This window comes from Neofelis nebulosa, chromosome 6, assembly GCF_028018385.1.
Source record: "Neofelis nebulosa isolate mNeoNeb1 chromosome 6, mNeoNeb1.pri, whole genome shotgun sequence".
NCBI classification, from domain to species: Eukaryota; Metazoa; Chordata; class Mammalia; order Carnivora; family Felidae; genus Neofelis; species Neofelis nebulosa.
The window spans coordinates 12,203,832-12,223,428 of NC_080787.1; the positions used below are offsets into that span (position 1 = coordinate 12,203,832).

Below are 19,597 nucleotides of genomic sequence, written 5' to 3' on the forward strand. Positions count from 1 at the left end.
ATAAATTAGCCCCAGTAAGGGATTAACAACAATAACTAATAATGAAATAGAAAAATTACAACCACAGACTGTAATAAAAGTTATGTGGATGTGGTCTCTCTCTCTCTCTCAAAGTATCTTACTTTCAGGGCACCTGGGTGGCTCAGCTGGTTGAGCATCTGACTTCAGCTCAGGTCATGATCTCACAGTTCACAAGTTTGAGCCCCGCATCGGGCTCTGTGCTGACAGCTTGGAGCCTGGAGCCTGCTTCGGATTCTGTGTCTCCCTTTCTCTCTCTGTCCCTGCCCTACTCATGCTCTCTCTCTCTCTGTCTCTCAAAAACAAACAAACAGGGGCGCCTGGGTGGCGCAGTCGGTTAAGCGTCCGACTTCAGCCAGGTCACGATCTCGCGGTCTGTGAGTTCGAGCCCCGCGTCAGGCTCTGAGCTGACGGCTCGGAGCCTGGAGCCTGTTTCCGATTCTGTGTCTCCCTCTCTCTCTGCCCCTCCCCCGTTCATGCTCTGTCTCTCTCTGTCCCAAAAATAAATAGAAAACGTTGAAAAAAAAAAAATTTTTTTAAATAAAAAAATAAAAAACAAACAAACAAACAAACAAACAAACAAAACATTTGAAAATTTAAAAAAAAAAAAAAAATGTCTTCCTATCCCATATTCGCCCTTCTTCTTATGATGGTAAGATGAGCCGCGAGGTGAACGAGGGTGAACGAGGCAGGCATGTGATGAGGGGCCAGGCTGCTAGTGACCTTCTGATGGTAGTCAGGAGGAGGACCATCTGCTTCCGGACATGAGCTGACTGTGGCTAACCGTATCCAGAAAGCAAAACTGCAGACAAAGGGGGACTACTGTATACATCTGCTTATCCCACTCGCAACAATTACCTTTAATGGTTTCCTCCACAACCTCTACCACTCGATCTATCTGTTGAACCTGAAAAGAAAACAAATGGTTAGATAAGCTATTTACATGAGACAAGAAACATTAATTAGTGTTGACCCTTCTGCTTGAGTCAATGAAACACATTTTTCTAAGCCCACGAACTCAGGTTTCCTTTAATTCATGCATTTGGAGATATTATAAAAAAAATTGTGTATTAATGTTTTATGTTACAGTGAAGTATGAAATTACCACTCTCCTGTCCTCCCATGATAATTGAAGAAATAATAATACATTTACATGAACCTCCTGGCGTGCTGTTAGCATAGCCTATCAACATCAACTCAACAGATCCAGGGACATAAACTGAAGTTTAATTAAAACATGTCTCTTCACACACACATTCTCTTCTTTTCATTCTTCAAAAAAAATGGCACAAAATGACAACCTAAGCAAAAGGACATGCTGGTAGTGAGATCTACCCCCTGTTCTATGCTTTATTACTCTAACACTGAAACACCTTTTAATGAATGTCTACCATGTGCTAGGTGCTGTGCTCGGGTCAAAGGAATACAAAGTCAAAGAGTGCATCTCAGAGAACCAAAGGGGACTCTAAGAGTGGCTAGGGTGTAGAAGGAAAATGGAAAAAAGCAAAGACTGTACTTATTGCAAGAAGCTAAGGGAAGGGAGAAAGTCAAAAAGGAAAAAATCGTAAGTTGATATCACTTACACCTTGCACAATCCTCAAGCTACAACTTTATAACAGAATACATGCTCATCGAAAAAATTCAAACAAATCAGAAATGTAAAAAGGAAATAAAGTAACCTGTAACATCCTACACCCTCCATTTCTGCTCCTAAGACAATATCATTCATAATAGTTCAATAAGTAGATACCAAAACATTTGTCAGTACAGAATATTTACATATAGCTTTCTTTTGCACTTTTTTCCTTATAAATTTTGAGATAAATAGGTACACAGATAGATGAGAGTGAAAATAACAATCCTGCCTCTATACATCATCAATACATAAGGTCCACTTCATTTATGTTACTAGCTGCCTAGTATCTCATGTAGAGATCTATCATAATGCATTCATTCATTCCCCAACTGATGGACCCTTACGTTATTTCTTTCACTATTATACAAAGATGCTGCAATGAACTCAAATGAGATAAGAACCTTCTAAAAAGACTTTAATAAAAGTGCAATGGCAACCCTCTTTTGACTATCCCATTGGCCTCAGTGTCTTACAGGAAATAAGGAAAGACTTGCGAGAACACACCTGAACTTGATTCTGCTTCTGACCACTCAGCCCAGCACAGTGGTAGGAGTAGCAATAATTATCGAGAAATTGCCAAAGGCAAAGTAAATCTCTGTTGGATCTTTAGTCCCAAACCTGCCTTGCTGGAACCACCAGGTTCTGGTTTTATGAAGAGAATTCATGTGGCTTCCTTACAGAATGTGATCAAAGTCAAAATATCAGAGTTCAAAGAAGAGGAAAGCAGCCAGTAGGGTCAAATGGTACGAAGATAGTGAGTTAACATAAAGACTGGAATGCGTATGCCTGATCTAACAATGAGGGAATCGATGAACTTAGGGGAAGCAGTGAGCTCAGCAGTAATGAATCATAACTAAAAAAACAGTGACAGCAAATAGAGACTACTCTACAGACAGATGGATAGAAAGAAGAGGAGACACGAGCTGGTCAAATTTCCCAGTGAATGTGGGTGAATGAACAAGGTATCAGATGAGGATATAAGAGAGAGAATAAAAGTAATGCAAGATGAGATGATCCAATGGTGGAACTAAAACACAGAAGCTTTCCTACGCAGGTGGAGACCTAATCGCTCAAAGGGACCACTGCACCCAGCCCGGAAGCACGTGGACTGAGTAGGAGAGTCAGAATAATCTGTAGAAGAAGGAGTTAAAACATTAAAAAGTTGAGGGTAAGATAAAACTGTAATATTCCTAAAAGAAAACATAGCCATAAACGTAGGTGAACCTTAGGTTGGACGCTGGTGTCTTAGACGTTATACCAAAACCATGAATGACAAAAGAAAAAAGATAAAACGAAATTATAACCTCTTGGTACATTAAAGGACACCATCAAGAATGTAACAAGACAACACAGAAAATGGGAGAACATTTTTGCAAATCATAAACACGATAGGATTTAGATTTGTATCTAAAATATATAAGGAGCTCCTGCAACTCAATAACGAAAACAACAAATACTTAAAGGAGTAACTTTAATGTTATATATACTTTATAATAATGAGATACTACTCCATACCCACTAGGATGGCCATAATCAAAAGGGCAGACAATAACAAGTGTAGGCGAAGATACAGAGAAATTGGAACGTTTCTACATTTCTACATTGCTAGTGGGAATGTGGTAGAAGGGTGCAGCCGTTTTGGAAAATAGGCAGAGCCTCAAATAGTTAAACAGAGTTGCAACAGGATTCCAGTCCTTAGTATACACCCAAGAGAAATGAAGATACATGCCTACACAAAAACTAGTACACAAATGTTTAAAGCAGCATTATTCCTAACAAGCAAAAGGTGGAACCAACTCGTTTCATCAGCTGATGAAGACATCAACAAAAGGGTAAACATCCATACAATGAAATATCATTAAACCGTAAAGGGGAACATAATAGACAGTAGTCCCCACTTTACCAGGAGTTTCACCTTCCACGGTTTCATTTACCTGCAATCCAGAAGCAGATGACCTTCCCTCTGACATATCATCAGAAAGTCAGCAGCAGCCTAATCCTACGTCACGGTGCACATGTCATTCCCGTCACGTAGGCATGTTATCATCTCACATCATCACAATGAGAAGGATGAGTACAGTACATTAAGATAGTGTGAGAAAGAGATCACATTCACGCATGAGATTACGCAATATATTACATCACATTATGCTTTTATTATAGCAAATGACTATAACTGTTCTGTTTTAGCAATAGTAATTGTTGCTCATCTCTTACTGTCCCTAATTTATAAACTATGCTTTAGCATAACTATGTATGTATAGGGGGAAAAAAAACACTGTATATATAGGGCTCAGGGCAATCCACAGTTTCTGTATGCACTGGGGATCTTGGAATACATCCCCCCCATGGATAAAGAGAGGAATACTATATGCTACAACATTATGCCAATCCAAAGCCAGACCAAATTAGTCGAATACTGTACAACTCCATGTATATGAACTGGCCAGAATAGGACAATCTTCAGAGACAAAGTAGATCACTGAATGCCTGTGAACGGCAGTAAAAGAAATGAGAGAAGCTGCCAGGGAGTGCTGGGTTTCTTTTTGGAGTGCTGAAAATATTCTAAAATTGACTCTGGTGGATTGTGGCATACTTCTGAATATATTAAAAATCATTAAATTATACATGCTTCATGACAGCACTGTATGCTGTGTCCATTATATCTCAAAAAGGCTATTACAATAATAATAATAATAATAATAATAATAATAATAATAATACAGGCTGACAGCAGTCAAACGTTCTAATACCAAGGTCATGAACCTCAAGGAAAAACTGAGGATATATATTCCCAATTAAAGGAGGCTTAAAGAAACCTGAGAATTGAATGCAACTTCAAATATGGGGCTTTTTCTTTTCCTATCGAGGACATTACTGGGACAACCAGCAAGAGCTGAATACGGTCTTCACATAAGCCTACAGTGTACCAATGTTAATTTCCTGATTTTTATAATTATACTCTAAGAGTGTACGAAAATATTCTCATTTTTTAAATATACGGGTATTCAGAAGTAAAGAGGCATCACGTCTACATCTTACTCTCAAAGAATCAGAAAGAAATGTATATATACATTTTTTTTAAAAAGATAATTATAAGCAAATTTATTAAAATATTAACATTTGCAGAATCTGGGTAAAGGGTATATGGTAATTCCTTTTGTTTGCAATTTTCCTGTCAGTGTGAAACTATGTCAAAATAAAAGTTTAAAATATATGTGTGTGCGTATGTATATGTTGAATAAAGAGAATTTTTGTTTATGCTGATAGTCGCACAGAATTAATCGAATGTATGTATGCAGCTGAAAATATATTATCTGATTTTTATGTTTTATTTTATACTGAGAGAGAGAGAGAGAGAATGAAAGCACGCCGGGGTGGGGCAGAGAGATGGAGACGGAATGTGAAGCAGGCTCCAGGCTCTGAGCTGTCAGCACAGAGCAGGACGCAGGGCTCGAACTCACAAGGAGCAAGATCGTGAGCTGAGCCGAAGTCGGATGCTTAACCGACTGAACCACCCAGGCACCCCTATTGTCTCATCTTTTCAAAGAAGGACTTAATTCCATTTGCTTTATGGCAGAAAAATCAATGTTCCCTACACATAATTTAATCACTAGGTGCGTGGAGGGCCTCTAGAACTTGAAAAAGCGTCTACCAAACATTAAGAAAATAAAAACAGCACTTGATTACAAACACGCAGGGAGAAAGTTCAGTGAGCGATTTAAAGAAAATATTGTGTTGCTTCCATTTCTAGTGAGGTGGCTACTGGAGGAAGTGGTGGGACAAAAAGAAAGAAGGGGAAGCAGAGAAGGAAGGGAGAGAAGAGACGGGGGTTGGGGGGAAGCAGTTAAATGGGAGAGGGGAGTTAGAAAGCCAAAAAACAAAACCAAACAAAACAAAAACCACCAACACGTGGGAGGCAGGAAGAGAAGAAAAAACAATTACGAGAGAACAAACTCAAGATCCACATAGGGTAATGAAGAATATATTGAATTCATTCTGGAGAGAAAAGGAAAGCTGTTCTTAATTAATACTATAAATTGTAGCCCTGAATACACAAGAGCTTAGTTTCTGGCATATAATTCAAATAAAATAAATAAAACAGTATCTCGTGTCCTTCAGGCACTTAGTTATAAATATACAGGGGGAAAAAAGGCATGCAGTATGTTCTATTACTGACTCCATATGTTGTCGACAATGAAGAAAGGAGTTAGTGAACAAACAATTCATAAATAACATTAACGAGTCACTCTGCTGCAGAACTTTTAAAAGAAATCCATCAAAATATTTTATTCAGCTATTACGAACTACTCCAAATTTATAACTAAACACACACGGAAGAAACAAACTTACACAGTCACCTAAAGCAATCAAAGTGCTCTTCGTTTAGAGCGGTGCCGTCCGACAGACCTCTCTACACCGACGGAAGCATTTCTATGTTGTGCCACCCAACGTGGCAGCCAACGGCCCCCTGTAGTCACTGCGTACTTGAAGTGTGGCTACTGTGACCGACCAGCTTTCAACGTGAATTGACTCCAACGGTCAGATGCAGCTATTGGCAGGTCACACCAGAAAGCGCAGGTTTAGAGTGTGGCTCGGCCAGCCACCCAACCTGCGGCAATTCGCGACACACCTCAGACCCAGTTCTGCCAACCAGGCTTAAAAAAAGTCCCGTCAGGGAGCAGGCAGATACCGTCTGGAGGTCAGCGGCTCTTGCCCTAGCAGCTTTTGCCCGAACAACGAGCCACAAGGTACGTTAATGACTAGTAACGGCACAGTGACAGCTAACATTTCTTGAGCAATTACCACGTCCCAGGCTCTGTGCTAACACGTCACATGCTCTAGCACATTTAATCCTCAGACATTCCTAGGCAGGAGGTACTACTGTTATTTCGGAGGCTAAAGGAGCCAAGGCACAAGGGTACCCGGCGAAAGTCTGGCCAGGTGTTTTTGGCAGATCTCATCCGGGAGTGGCACACGGGACGTGGGTGGTACGTTTCATGACTGTTCCTTTTCCTATACACGTGGAGGCCATCACTAAAGGATCACAGAATGCCACCCGACTGAACTTGGACTTTCAAGAGACCCCGCTAACAACTATTCCCCCAACCTCTGCCCACAAATCACCACTGGCATGCACGCACTCACTTCACAAGTATCTATTAAGCACCAGCTAAACACAAAGCACTGTCTAGCAACTGGGGACACGATGGTGGAAAATACAAAGTCCCTGCTTCATGGGCCTTACATTCTAATGGGGAGGGGGAGGGGGGCAAAACACGTTCAACAACTGAAAATGTTCATTTCTTGTCATGACAGATACCACGAAGAAAATAAAATATGGAAGTGGCAGGAGGTAGAAAGGGCAATTCTGGGGGCGCCTGGGTGGCGCAGTCGGTTAAGCGTCCGACTTCAGCCAGGTCACGATCTCGCGGTCCGTGAGTTCGAGCCCCGCGTCAGGCTCTGGGCTGATGGCTCGGAGCCTGGAGCCTGTTTCCGATTCTGTGTCTTCCTCTCTCTCTGCCCCTCCCCCGTTCATGCTCTGTCTCTCTCTGTCCCAAAAATAAATAAAAAATGTTAAAAAAAAAAAAAAATAATAATAATAATAATAATAAAAAAAAAAAAAAGAAAGGGCAATTCTGCCACGGTGGTCCAGTAAACATCTCAACAGGCAGCACTAATCCTGGGACCTGAACCATACGACAGGAGCATCAACGTGAACCTCCAGGGCAGAGACAGAAATGGCGGTGAGTGAGGGGTAGAGCGACAGGGGAGGCGGTCAGATAGTTGGGTGGGGGAGGCCCGGTGAAACGCTGTACCAAATGCTATGCTGTTCAAATCCCACTCTGCTTGCACAAGGACGGCACTGTGGGGTCAAGAGAACCCCTTCAACAGCAGCACTGAGGCTAATTCTATTGAAAATGTACCCATATTGCTCTATTACTTGGTGTGAGTGCTTTTATACTTGCACGGATCTGGCTGGGGCTTTACTATTTCTAGACTTCATCCCGAGGCACCTCAAATCCTTTCAGAAAAAAGGTGAATACATTATAGGTACATATTCACACAGATCCAAAGGAATTCTCTCATTGTCTCCTTTAATTGATTGTATGTAAATAAACTAGGACAACCTGTCCTGTCATTACCATTCTAATTAAAAATACCAATACCAGACCAAAACTTCAAAATCACCTATACACCCTATCAACCTTTAAAAAAAAGAAAAAGGAAAAGGAAAAGGAAAAGGAAAAGGAAAAGGAAAAGGAAAAGGAAAAGGAAAAGAAAGAAAAAGAAAAAGAAAAAGAAAAAGAAAAAAAGAAAAAGAAAAAAAGCCTTTCTTTCTCTGTTAAGAACTATACTATAAAAAACTTCTCACTTTTACCATAAGGGGAGTCTGATTCAATAATCAGCATCTGATAGGTTAAAGGTCAATATGGACTTCTCTCTTGAAAAAAAAAAACAGAAACAAAAACAAAAGGCATTTTTCTCCCAAAAGTTTTCTCCAAGTTGTGAAGGGAAAGTCCCTACCTCTATCCATGGTTTTGCAAGACAGCTCAATGTCCAAACCTCTGAAATGTGGGGAAGTCCATAGTAGTCACTAAACTAACCCTACTAGAAAGATCACTGAATTCACAAGCCTATGAACAAATTTGCTAATGAGATACACCAAAGAATGCTGGATACCACGTGTGGTTTAACTTTTTCAACAAAACCTTCTCATTTTCCGGCATAGTTTCATCTTCTTTCATCTCTTCATTGAGAAAAATTTCTCCCCGATGGCAGAAATAGTCCTTTCATCAGAAGTTGATATGGCAGCACATTCCACACATCACTAAAAGCGTATTTTCCACCTGAATGGTACCAGTGAGTGACTACCACTCAGTAAGACATAAAAATTACTAACAGACAGATAAGGCCAGGCTAGATGGATGCCAAGCAAAATTAGTATCAGTACCAGAAACTTCTTCCTCTTAAATCCAATGAAAATACCCCTAAAACTTTCTTTGGTGGAAAAAAACAACTCTTTCTGCAATTATGACAAAACCCAACATGCTAAAAACACAACTGTATAGAGACACGTTATTTTGGACAATACTACAAAGTAAAAAATTACTTTTAAAGTGACACTAAAGTTAAAAAGAGGGCAATAATTGGGGCACCTGGGTGGCGCAGTCGGTTAAGCGTCCGACTTCAGCCAGGTCACGATCTCGCGGCCCGTGAGTTCGAGCCCCGCGTCAGGCTCTGGGCTGATGGCTCGGAGCCTGGAGCCTGTTTCCGATTCTGTGTCTCCCTCTCTCTCTCTGCCCCTCCCCCGTTCATGCTCTGTCTCTCTCTGTCCCAAAAATAAATTAAAAACGTTGAAAAAAAAATTAAAAAAAAAAAAAAAAAAAAGAGGGCAATAATAGAACCAAAACACAAATACACATCAGAGATGTAAAACATCAGGTAATAAATAATGGTATATGTGTCATCGGCAGGATACTGGCCTCTCAAAGATGTCTACCTCCTAAGCCCCAGAACCTATGAATGTTACCTTCCCTGGAAAAGAGACTTTGCAGATGTGATGAGATTAAGGATCTTGACATGGTGAGACTAATCTGGATTACCTAATATGGGCCCAATCTCTTCACAGGAGTCCTTCAAAGGTGAGAGTCTTCCCCTTCTGGGATAGAGAGAAAGGCAATGATAAAAAGGTAAGGGAGAGAAGTCACTACTGGCTTGAACCACGGAAGAATGAGCCACCAGTCACAAGTCCTTGCAAAAGGCAAGGAAGATGAGTCTCCTGCAGGGCCTCCAGAAAACAATGCAGCCGTATCAACACCCTGATTTTAGTCCAGTAAAATCCATGTCCAACTTCCAATCTCCAGGACTATAAAATAGTAAGTACACGTCGTGTTAAGCATTTTTGTGGTCATTTGTCATGTGGCATACAAAACTAATGCACTAATTAAGAGGCCAATAAGAGAGCATAAAACGGGACGAGAAACATTTAAAGATAAATGCTGCAGGAAAAAGAGAACAATACAGAAAAAAATCGAGTTAAATGCATACCTTGTATTTAACGTTCACTAGATGCTATACTAATAAGCACTGAAAGTAATGTAAAATACCCAAAAATCTAAAATAATAATAAACAAAGTCCCTGGCCCTAAGGAGGGTCCATCAGAGTAAACTGCAAATAAACTAAAAAGCTGAATAAATCCTTTTCTTACTTTAAAAGAAGGGGTTTAAAAGAGACAGAAATACATACTTTATCAGACCTATTCTGAGATCCTGGGAATATACATTTTAAGTTTCAAACCTCATTATCCACTCATCACTACTCCCATCCAAATTTTCAAGTTTGTACTATATCAAAACTTTTAAAGGCAATGAAAAGTGATAAGAAGACAAATCTTTCCCCCATGTTAAGAGAGACTTCACAAATCTTTCCCCCATGTTAAGAGATTTCCTACTGTTCAGTTGTAGAAGTCCTTTACATATTCTAGATACAAACTGTTTAGGAGAGCATGTATTTGCAGATATTTTCTCCCAGTCTGTGGCCTGCCTTTTCATTTCCTTAACAACATCTTCTATGAAGCAAGAGTACTTACTTTTGATAAAGGCCAATTTATCAATTTCTTTTCTTTCAGTCCTAAGAAACAGTTGTGTCCATGTCTGTGTGTGCCCGTGTGTGTGCACAAGTGAGTATGCGTGTGCCTACCCAGGCATCCTAAGAAATAGTTTCCTAACTCAAGGTCACCAAAAAAGAGGGGCAGGTGGTAAAAGGTTTCAACACTTTACCAAAGATACAGCGATGGCAAATAATCACATGAAAATATGCTGAACATCATCACTCAACAGAGAGAAGCAAATTAAAACCACAATTAGCTACCACAGCTCACCCAGTACAACTGCTAAGATTGTAAGCCGGCAATGCCAACTTTTGGTCAGGATGCGAAGCAAGTCAACTGCTGCTACAGAACGAAAGGGTACAGCAGTTTTGGAAAATACTCTGGTAGTTTCTGGAAAGGCTGAGCAGATGTTTACCATATGACTAGGCAATACCATTCTGGGTATTTACCCGAGAGGGTGCAAACAGTGCCACACGCAGATCCGTGCATGAATGCTCACAGAAGCTTTATTTAGCAGCCCAGAACTGTAAACAACACAAATTGCCTCCACTGGTGAGCAGATAAACTGTCCATCCATAAAGTGAAAAAATCCTACGTAACAAACACTAACGGACTAGTAATAATCACAGCAACAGGGATGAATACCGAAGGCATTACACTAAGTGAAAAAAGCAAGAAACAAAGTAACATGTAATTCCATTTCTAGGACGTTCTGAAAATGGCAAAACTGTAAGACAAATCAGAACCACGGTTGCCAAGGACCGTGGGTATGTGTGTTAGGTTGCGGGGTCGGGGGTTGACTACAAGAGGACACAGGGAACTTTCTGGTGCAATGGAAATGTTGTTTCTTAACTGTGATCGTGCTTACACAACAGAGTACGTTTGTCACACTTCATCAAAGATAAATTTCACTATATGTTAATTATGCCTCAATGAATCTGTCTTAAAAGCAAGAAAAAGGACCAGTATAAATAACATACAAGAAGGTAATGAACAAATAGCCAGTACAGGGCATAGAGAAACAACCACTCGATTATACCACTTTGTTATAACAAGTGTCACTTCTTCCAAGCTGTGCTACTGCTCAGTCTTTCCCCCAGGTCCTACTGGGTCTCACTTGAGCACTTCGTGCAATGCAAACCCATTCTCTCCACCTTCACAGGGCCCTCTTTATTCCTCATCTGCATTCCTCCAAACTACACCTCTTAAACTACCCTCTCTGAATTACACTTCCTGCTAGTCCCCTGCCTTCCAGGCACCCGTAAGCCCACATGCTCTTCTTTAGATGTGTTGTGGCTTCTGCTAAAAGCCTTTTCTCCTCTCTCCATCCAATCACTACTCTTGGCTTTGAGGCCCAAGTGTAGGACGACTCCATCCAACGTGTGTCCCCACAGGGGACTTTATCGCCTCTGCGTATTCATCATGATTATTTGCGCCTCTCTTCAGATTTCACGGGTTTCAGGGGAAAGACATTTCATTCAGCTCTGTATCTCTAGCAAAGAGTTCTTGTTCCAGGCACAGCGTATGTTGCTCGATGTAGACTCTATTAGTTAAGTGAATTTAAAAAAAAAATTAAAGAAATAATAATAATAAAGCTAATACAGACAGAGCATTTACCAAGTGCCAGGCACCGTGCTCTCCACATTACACGTATTAACTGGTTTACCCCTGACAAAACTCAGAGTTAGGTTCTATTATTACCTCCCGTCTACAGGGGAGGAAACTGAGGCACAGAGAGGTGAAATCACTTGTACAAAGCCACATAGCTAATAAGTGAGTGGTGCATCAGGGATATGAATCTGTTCAATCTAGCTCCTGAATCCACACTCTTAACTACTAATATGTGCTACTTTCTTAAAATATGTGAACGACGCAAGAATATACACACATACAGGAAAAACTACAAGAGGCCACAAAAGAAATGAAAACAAAGGCACAAACACGAATAGCCTTTTAAATTTACATGTCATTCTGGTATGATCCTGCCTTTTCAATAATTAAAGTTAAAAAAAAAAGCAATATAACAGGATGAAATACATCTTTGAAGCAGAGACAAACCAGAAGGACACAATTTCTCACGATTTGCCCTCGATATCAATGCCGCTATTACCGTGACACTTTGCTCCACTCCATGAATTCATCTACCTTTTGCAATAAGATATAGGACAGAAATATTCTCAGATAGAGTCTCTTTCAAATGCTGCTGTATTTATACACGTAATTTTCAAAATTAAAGTGTCCACATTGGAAATACTCATCGTGCTGTTTGACTTTTCAGTATTAGGGCAGGCTGACTGAAAAGATGTTTAAACCACTGCAAATCAACCTGGTTAATAGTCCCTGAGATAAGTGGACACCTGTGCTGAACAACATTTTTGTTCAGCTATCCAAAGAAAAGTGTGCACCTGCCTGCGGGGCTCACAGCTGGCAAATCAGGAAGTTTTGTCATTTACAAATTTTCAACATCAAGTTATATATCCTGCTATGAACTGCATGTTTCCAAATATGATAACCTAAAATGCACATTTCATTTAGGATTTCTAGAGATAGTATACAACTACAAAGATAAGCCTAATGAATCAACACCACGTTCAAATGTAGTCCTTGTTTATTAGCACGGAAAATCAACACAAAATGTACAGTTCTGTAAACATGCTCCCTCCTAAAAATTTCAAAACCAACCCTCCTAATAAACGTCACGCCTATAAATAATAACTGCAATAATGGAGAGATAACACTGCCTGAAGAAGAACTCAAGCAAATATTGTTTCATGTACCTATTCTTAACACAACTTCTAACTAACGGACACAAAGTGTATTTCTCAAAGTACATCTGAGCCTTACCAAGAGGTTCCCGACTAATCAATCTCCCTATGGTCTTAGGAACCCATCCCACCACATTCTCTTGGGGAAGAGACATTCTAGGCTCACACCAGTTACCCAAGAACTGAAACATAGGCTCCAAGAGGGAAGTGATCTTTGATAATTGTACATGCAGCAGCATACCTGTTCCAGGTGCTGCCACATAATAGGCTCTCAGTAAGTACCTGCTGGAGAAAAATGATGGGGCGGCCCCTGCGATTTGAAAATCCTGGAATCCTGAAGTCTGCTCTTCTTTTTTTTTTTTAACCAGATTTTAACAGAGCACAGTCTACTTTCTGGTTGATAATCTAAAAGAAACTTTCCTGACAATACATGAGCTGAAGAGAAGGAAAGGAGCATTCAGTAGGTATCATAAGAGGGGCACTGCGTGAAAACTCATTCCAAGGTGGATGGGCTAACCATAACTATTCCCCCCCAGGGGACAGAAAATTTTTCACTGTCAGGTAAAATGTTATTAAAAAGATCCTGATTCCATACTGGTTACCTGTAAATACATATATTCTAGATATAAAATATACATTTCATTTAATCATGCTATGAAACAAGTTTTGGTTACAAAAAAAAAAAGACTTTTTTATCTAAGACATGTATGTTTTCAAATCTGTTCTCTCTCCTCTCCAATGTAAAAAAATTAGACATTTTTGTGCTCCAGAATGAGATCAGTTTAGAGGTTACTTCCACTGAAATCCATTCTTATGGACCCAGAGGTTGGTAGGTTTTGATATCTTCTGTTATCTTCTCTTCATTCACCACCACACAAATAATATTAACTACAACTAGATCGCTTCAGGAGACAGTAGGAGAGATGACAATAAAACACTCAGGGGTCAAACAACTGATAACTAAGTGCCCTCACTACATTGCTATCTCTGAGAATGAAAACAAATTAAATGCGCCATCTCTAAAGGGTGATACGGATGGAAATTCACATGTTACAACAGTAGTAATATCCTTTTTAAATATTACATATCTTCCTAACTGCTTACTCCACGAGTACTTGCAAACACGAGGATAACGTGCCCTTTTAATTCAGGTGTACAGTAAGTAGCTTGCTCACCCACTGATCCCCACCTAAAGGCAGCTTTTTATTTCAATCACTTGGTCGAAAGAATCAACACATCTTCCCTGTATTGCGTGGTGACACAGACAAATCCTAGCAGACGGCAAAGACACCTACTGCAGTTACAAGGCTTCTTTCTTCCCCTTCTATTAAAGCCCTTCCATCACAGATATTCTGTGAGGGGAATTTTGTTAAGGAATATCAGTTTTCGTTCGGTCTGTAAATCAACTGAGCAATAAAATCCCAAACACCCTCAAAAACTAGTTTCCTATTGAGTCAATGAACTTAAACATCTTCCTATTTTTTTATACTTCAGAATTTTTTTCTTTGTATAAATCAATTAATTCATTTCTTTATTTCAGGGAAACTCACTCTATCTCAGAAGGTTTCCATTTTTGTAGCAATTCTAACAATTATCTTCAGAAACAGGTCTTTTCAAACACCAGTTATAGATGATTTTGGTTTCCTACTCCAGATTTTTTAAAGTTTAGGTTCTATGGACAAGGTTGTGTTTTTTTTTAATTTTATTTTAATTTTGTTTTCAATATATGAAATTTAGTGTCAAATTGGTTTCCATACAACACCCAGTGCTCATCCCAAAAGGTGCCCTCCTCAATACCCATCACCCACCCTCCTCTCCCTCCCTCCCACCATCAACCCTCAGTTTATGGACAAGGTTTTTATATACAGTCAGTTATGATACATGTTATATACATGCTGCCATTTAACAACTGCTCTAAAAATGATGTTTACAAAGAGTAATCGAATCTCATAGTTTCATTGGAACACTAACTACTGAAGACACAATTAACTTACAACTCAAACAGTGTCACTAATAGTGTGAATCCACTTTCGGAAACTTCTCACAATATACTGACTTGCAATTAAAATAAAAAGCCCTCTGTGGACATCGATATATGATGTATGCTTCTTAAAAATTAGAAAACCCTTATATCCAACAAGAATAGTTAAGTAAATGATGGCATATCCTTCAATAGAGTGCTAATGCAAGATTTAAAGTGGTTTAGTACATGTAATACCGAAGAGAACACAAGATTTACAATGGTTTAAAAGCTCATGGAGACATAAGGATAAAAATGGTTTGGAGATTACAGTAAGTCAAATGTGCACGAGTCTAAAGGTGGGGTGCCTGGCTGGCTCAGTCGGTAGAGCATGCAATTTTTGATCTCGGGGTCATGAGTTCAAGTCCCACGTTGGGCATAGAGCTTACATTAAAAAGAAACAGACGAGGGACACAATGAGGGGAAAAGAGTGAAGGGGATAAGCAAAGTTATACTTACTGTGTTTCAGGGATGGAATTATGAATATTCCTTGTATTCCCTTTTTAAAACATGTGACCTTATTTCTCCATTCTCATAAAGGAGCAAAATAAATAAGTCTTAAGAACTTCTGTGGTAATTAAACGCGATTAGGAAACAGAACGCAAAAGATACTGGACTAAATGGGGAGGAGGGAGACGTCAGTCGCCAAAGCCATGAGACGATATCACCCCTGAGATAATCTTCCCCATTGCTGGCACCGGGCATCCTCTCTTAGAATCCCCCCTACCTCCTACCATATTCTGAGCCCATCACTGCACACAGCGGAGTTCAGGAAAATGGTACCAAACTGTACACAGAGAAGAGGCTTTGTCATAGTAAAGAAATTATGCTATTCCGATAACTGAATTCCTTGAGGTGAAATCTAAGAGGAATCCTATGTTTTTGCCACGTTCCATCTCTGAATCCGAATTCTAACGAGTTTCCTATTTCCCTAACACAGCAGGACTATGTTTATGGAGAAAGTCAGTCTGACCTGAAAACATAACTTGGGAGTCCATATTCATTTCATCCCTCAAACCAGGAGAAATCATAAAGTAAACAGACAAATGGTGAAAACAAACTAAACTTCTCAAACATTCAGGTTCTGTTTAACACGAGAATGTTTGCTCACAGATTATTAAATTTGCTAGTGGGGCAAGGACTCGACAGCAGAAAACAAGTTCATTACACTGAGAACACACTATAACAAGTTGTCGATAACGGGGCGCCTGGCTGGCTCAGCTGGCGGAGCGTGCGGCTCTTAATCTCGGGGTTATAAGCTCGAGCCCCACATTGGTATGGAGATTACTTAAAAAAATAAAATCTTAAAAGAAAACAAAACTTGTCAGTAGTATATAAAATAAATAAAAATCCAATAAACCTCATTCCAGGTGCCAATTATTCATGTGATTTTTTTATGCGCATACTGAATTTTTATATTTCTTTAAAAAATCAACAAAGCCTACTTTAAAAGAAGATTGCTGAGCAGGTTGAGTACAGCCCTTGGAGGGTGGTGAGGAGGACGAAGTACCACCATGTGGTCACAAATACCGACTGAAGGCCAGCTACCTTTGGTCCTTTTGTGAACAGTGATGGCCACAAAGAATGAGAGAGGGAACAGACAGGAAGTGTCCTGACTTCACAATGCTAAGTGCCCCCACAGGGAAGAAGGCATGCCAATGACCAAAATACAGTAGGAAGATTCTTTCCTTCAGCTGGTCACCAAGCACTTATTGAGTGCCTACTGTATGTCAGGCATCATGGGAAAGGCTGGAGTAACATGGTTAGAGTTTTAAAAAAGACTGAAAAGCTGTCCTGTAATGTTAGTGATTTAAGTAGAAAGGTGGCCTTAATCAAAAAATTCTCAGAGTCAAGGTAAAATCACAACTCTGTGGAATGCTGTGATGAGAGAGCAGATGACAGGTAACCGCACAGTGAGCTGCGACCCAGGAACTGAGGCACAGGATTGCGGAAGGCCGCGCAGGGGTCAGAGGAGGCTGAACGGAACGAATCATGTTGCAGTCATGATGTGAGAGGGACCAGAAGTGGGGCGTTCCAGAAAAAGGCATCCGTGTGCTGGAGGGATGACACATGGGTCCGTGGGATGGGAAAAGTACAATGATACGTACACCATGGCAAAACGCAGCACGGGACAGGCAGACAAAGGCCAGGGGTTAGTAATGGACCTAAATCCCATCCTATGGCTTCGTAACGTTTGGTGTTTTCAACAAGAAAATCTGGAACATTCTTTTGTGCTAAGGTGAAAAAGTTACACAGACATGACAAAATTTCAGCGGCAACAGGGGAAGAGTGTTGACAGATAGTCGGATGCATAACAGAGCTTGTCAATAACACAGAAAGAGCAAATCAAATGTGGGCCTATCACGTGTTTCAACAACCTAGGATTTTCTGTCCTCCCCGTCAGGTACAAGCTTACCCCGATGATACTCAGTCCTTTAAGGTAGTCCTGCCGAGGCTGGGCTTGAGGAACACATCCAGCTAGCACAATTTTCTTGTTCTCCTCTTGAGCTTTTCTAGAAAGATGAAGAGAAAAACAGTGTCATTCTTTTGCTCACAAGTATACCCTTGGAAACTGATGTAAGTGCATATAAGTTCTCCAAATCATAAGAAGCCATTCTACCAAGAAGCTGGATTTTCTTACAACCGCTGCAAGAAAACACTGTAAGACTTCTGAACTGTGCATCCATTGATCACACCATTAAAGGACACAACAGCACTCCAACCTGATAATGTCTTTCATTACCGTCCCAATACAAAACCAAAAAATGTACTTTCACAGAATTCTCAAGGATATAAAGCACTCTTACAAACCACACTTTCTAGGGGCCCCTGGGCGGCATGGTCAGTTGAGCCTCTGACTCTTAATCTCGGTTCAGGTCATGATCTCACGGTCCGTGAGTCTGAACCTCACATTGGGCTCTGGGCTGCTTAGGATTCAGTCTCTTCTCTCTGCCCCTCCCCCGTTTGTTCTCCCTCCCTCCCTCTCTCTAAAAATTAACAAACTTAAAAAAACACACTTTCTAGATAGACAAGTTAGCCATTCAAATAAGTTATTTTAATTACTAATGAAAATGTACCTAAAACTCATTCTATAACTTCTCAGTCTTTTGATCAGTATAAAAATAAAATATACTTTTAAAAAAATCAAACAAAAGTTAAAGAAATAGAAGGTATAATACCCTTTCTATCCTGGGAATTCATATATCTCCCAGTTTTGTTCCCTGGAGACTTATGCATAAGCTTAAGTGCTTATGCTAACTTATGCTAACAACATATGTACATATACATGTGGATGGACAGATAGACATCTTTGAATATTTGAGAAAGTGTTCCACGATTATGGAAACATAAATGTGAAATCTATGCTAATTATTTCCCTAGAATAAATTCCAGAGAGTAGAAATGCTGATTCAAAGGCATACATTTCCAGTTATGAAGCATTTCTTTACTTAGAAGAAGGTTGGGATATATTTTATGCATCTGTGTTACTCATTTATCTCACATGCGTGTATACAGCAAACACTGACTATGTGCTAGAAAACAGTGGAAAACAGTGGCGAACCCAGCAAAGCGGGTATCTTTTCCTAGAAACTATGCATGTCCTTTGCCCAATTAAAATTACATTTTCAAGTCTTTAATTCTTTTTCAAGTGTGTGGGTTTTGGAATATAGTGATGCTTTGTTCCTTTTTTTTTTTTTTTTTTCCTTTTTGCCACATGCTTGGGTACTACGCTTTATACACCAAACTGTCTTCCTGGCCGCCCCCTGGCAATCTCTGTTTCTAAAAACCATTTGAGGAAGTTAAGGGTATCAGCAGCCCAGTTTCGGGAACGTACCACTGTGAAGTGAAAAGTCTCTACACCTGGCACATTGTTTTGTTTTTCTCAACTTTTTCCAGAGAACAAACTCAGAACAGGAGGCCCCCCAAAAAACCCTGGGATTAACAGAACCAGCTATCTGGAATTGACAGCCACATCAAAACCTTCCGGGAGGAATGCAGGGAATGACTGAATGAACGGATAAGCAGAGTGTAAAAGACTATTCTAACATCATCTGTAAGAGTTTCACTTCAATAACTTATTAGAGTGCTTTGGTATAATTTTTCCTCTTGGAATCCTGGGGGTGGGGCTGGGGGGAACGTGTTAACGGAATCAAAGAAATCTGAGTTTGGTAGATTGCTTACCACATCCAAGAGAATCCCTGCCTGGCTCTGCCTGCTGCTTCTACTTGTGTTTATCAGCACCATACACATCACCGCACACAAACAGTTTTCTTGCGGTAAATGTGAAATACCTTATCAGACGAAAAAAATCTTTCCATTTACATTAACAATCTACATGAGGAAGTGACATCTGGTTTCCTCAAGAACTCCCTCTAACACCCAGAATCACTGCAAACATCCAAGGGAGTCTGTGAGGTCACCAATAATTACATTCAAATTGGAAGGCCTGCCTCCTATAATGTGACTCAATTACTTAATTATTAAGCACGCCTAAGACATGACGTTGAGAGTTTAAGGGAACACACGTACTTTGCACTCAACA

General features: G+C 40.0%; 1 protein-coding gene across 7 annotated transcripts in view; it reads right to left on the reverse strand.

Annotated features, from left to right (window-relative positions):
* The window catches only part of CDKAL1 (CDK5 regulatory subunit associated protein 1 like 1), a 711,422-nt gene that overhangs the window by 516,441 nt on the left and 175,384 nt on the right, over window positions 1-19,597 (reverse strand). For all 7 annotated transcript variants that reach the window (XM_058732865.1, XM_058732859.1, XM_058732860.1 and 4 more), the window contains 2 exons: window positions 17,471-17,567; window positions 877-925 (listed from right to left, as the gene is read on the reverse strand). In XM_058732865.1, the coding sequence (XP_058588848.1) occupies window positions 877-925; window positions 17,471-17,567 (146 nt within the window). The remainder of the gene's footprint in view (window positions 1-876; window positions 926-17,470; window positions 17,568-19,597) is intronic.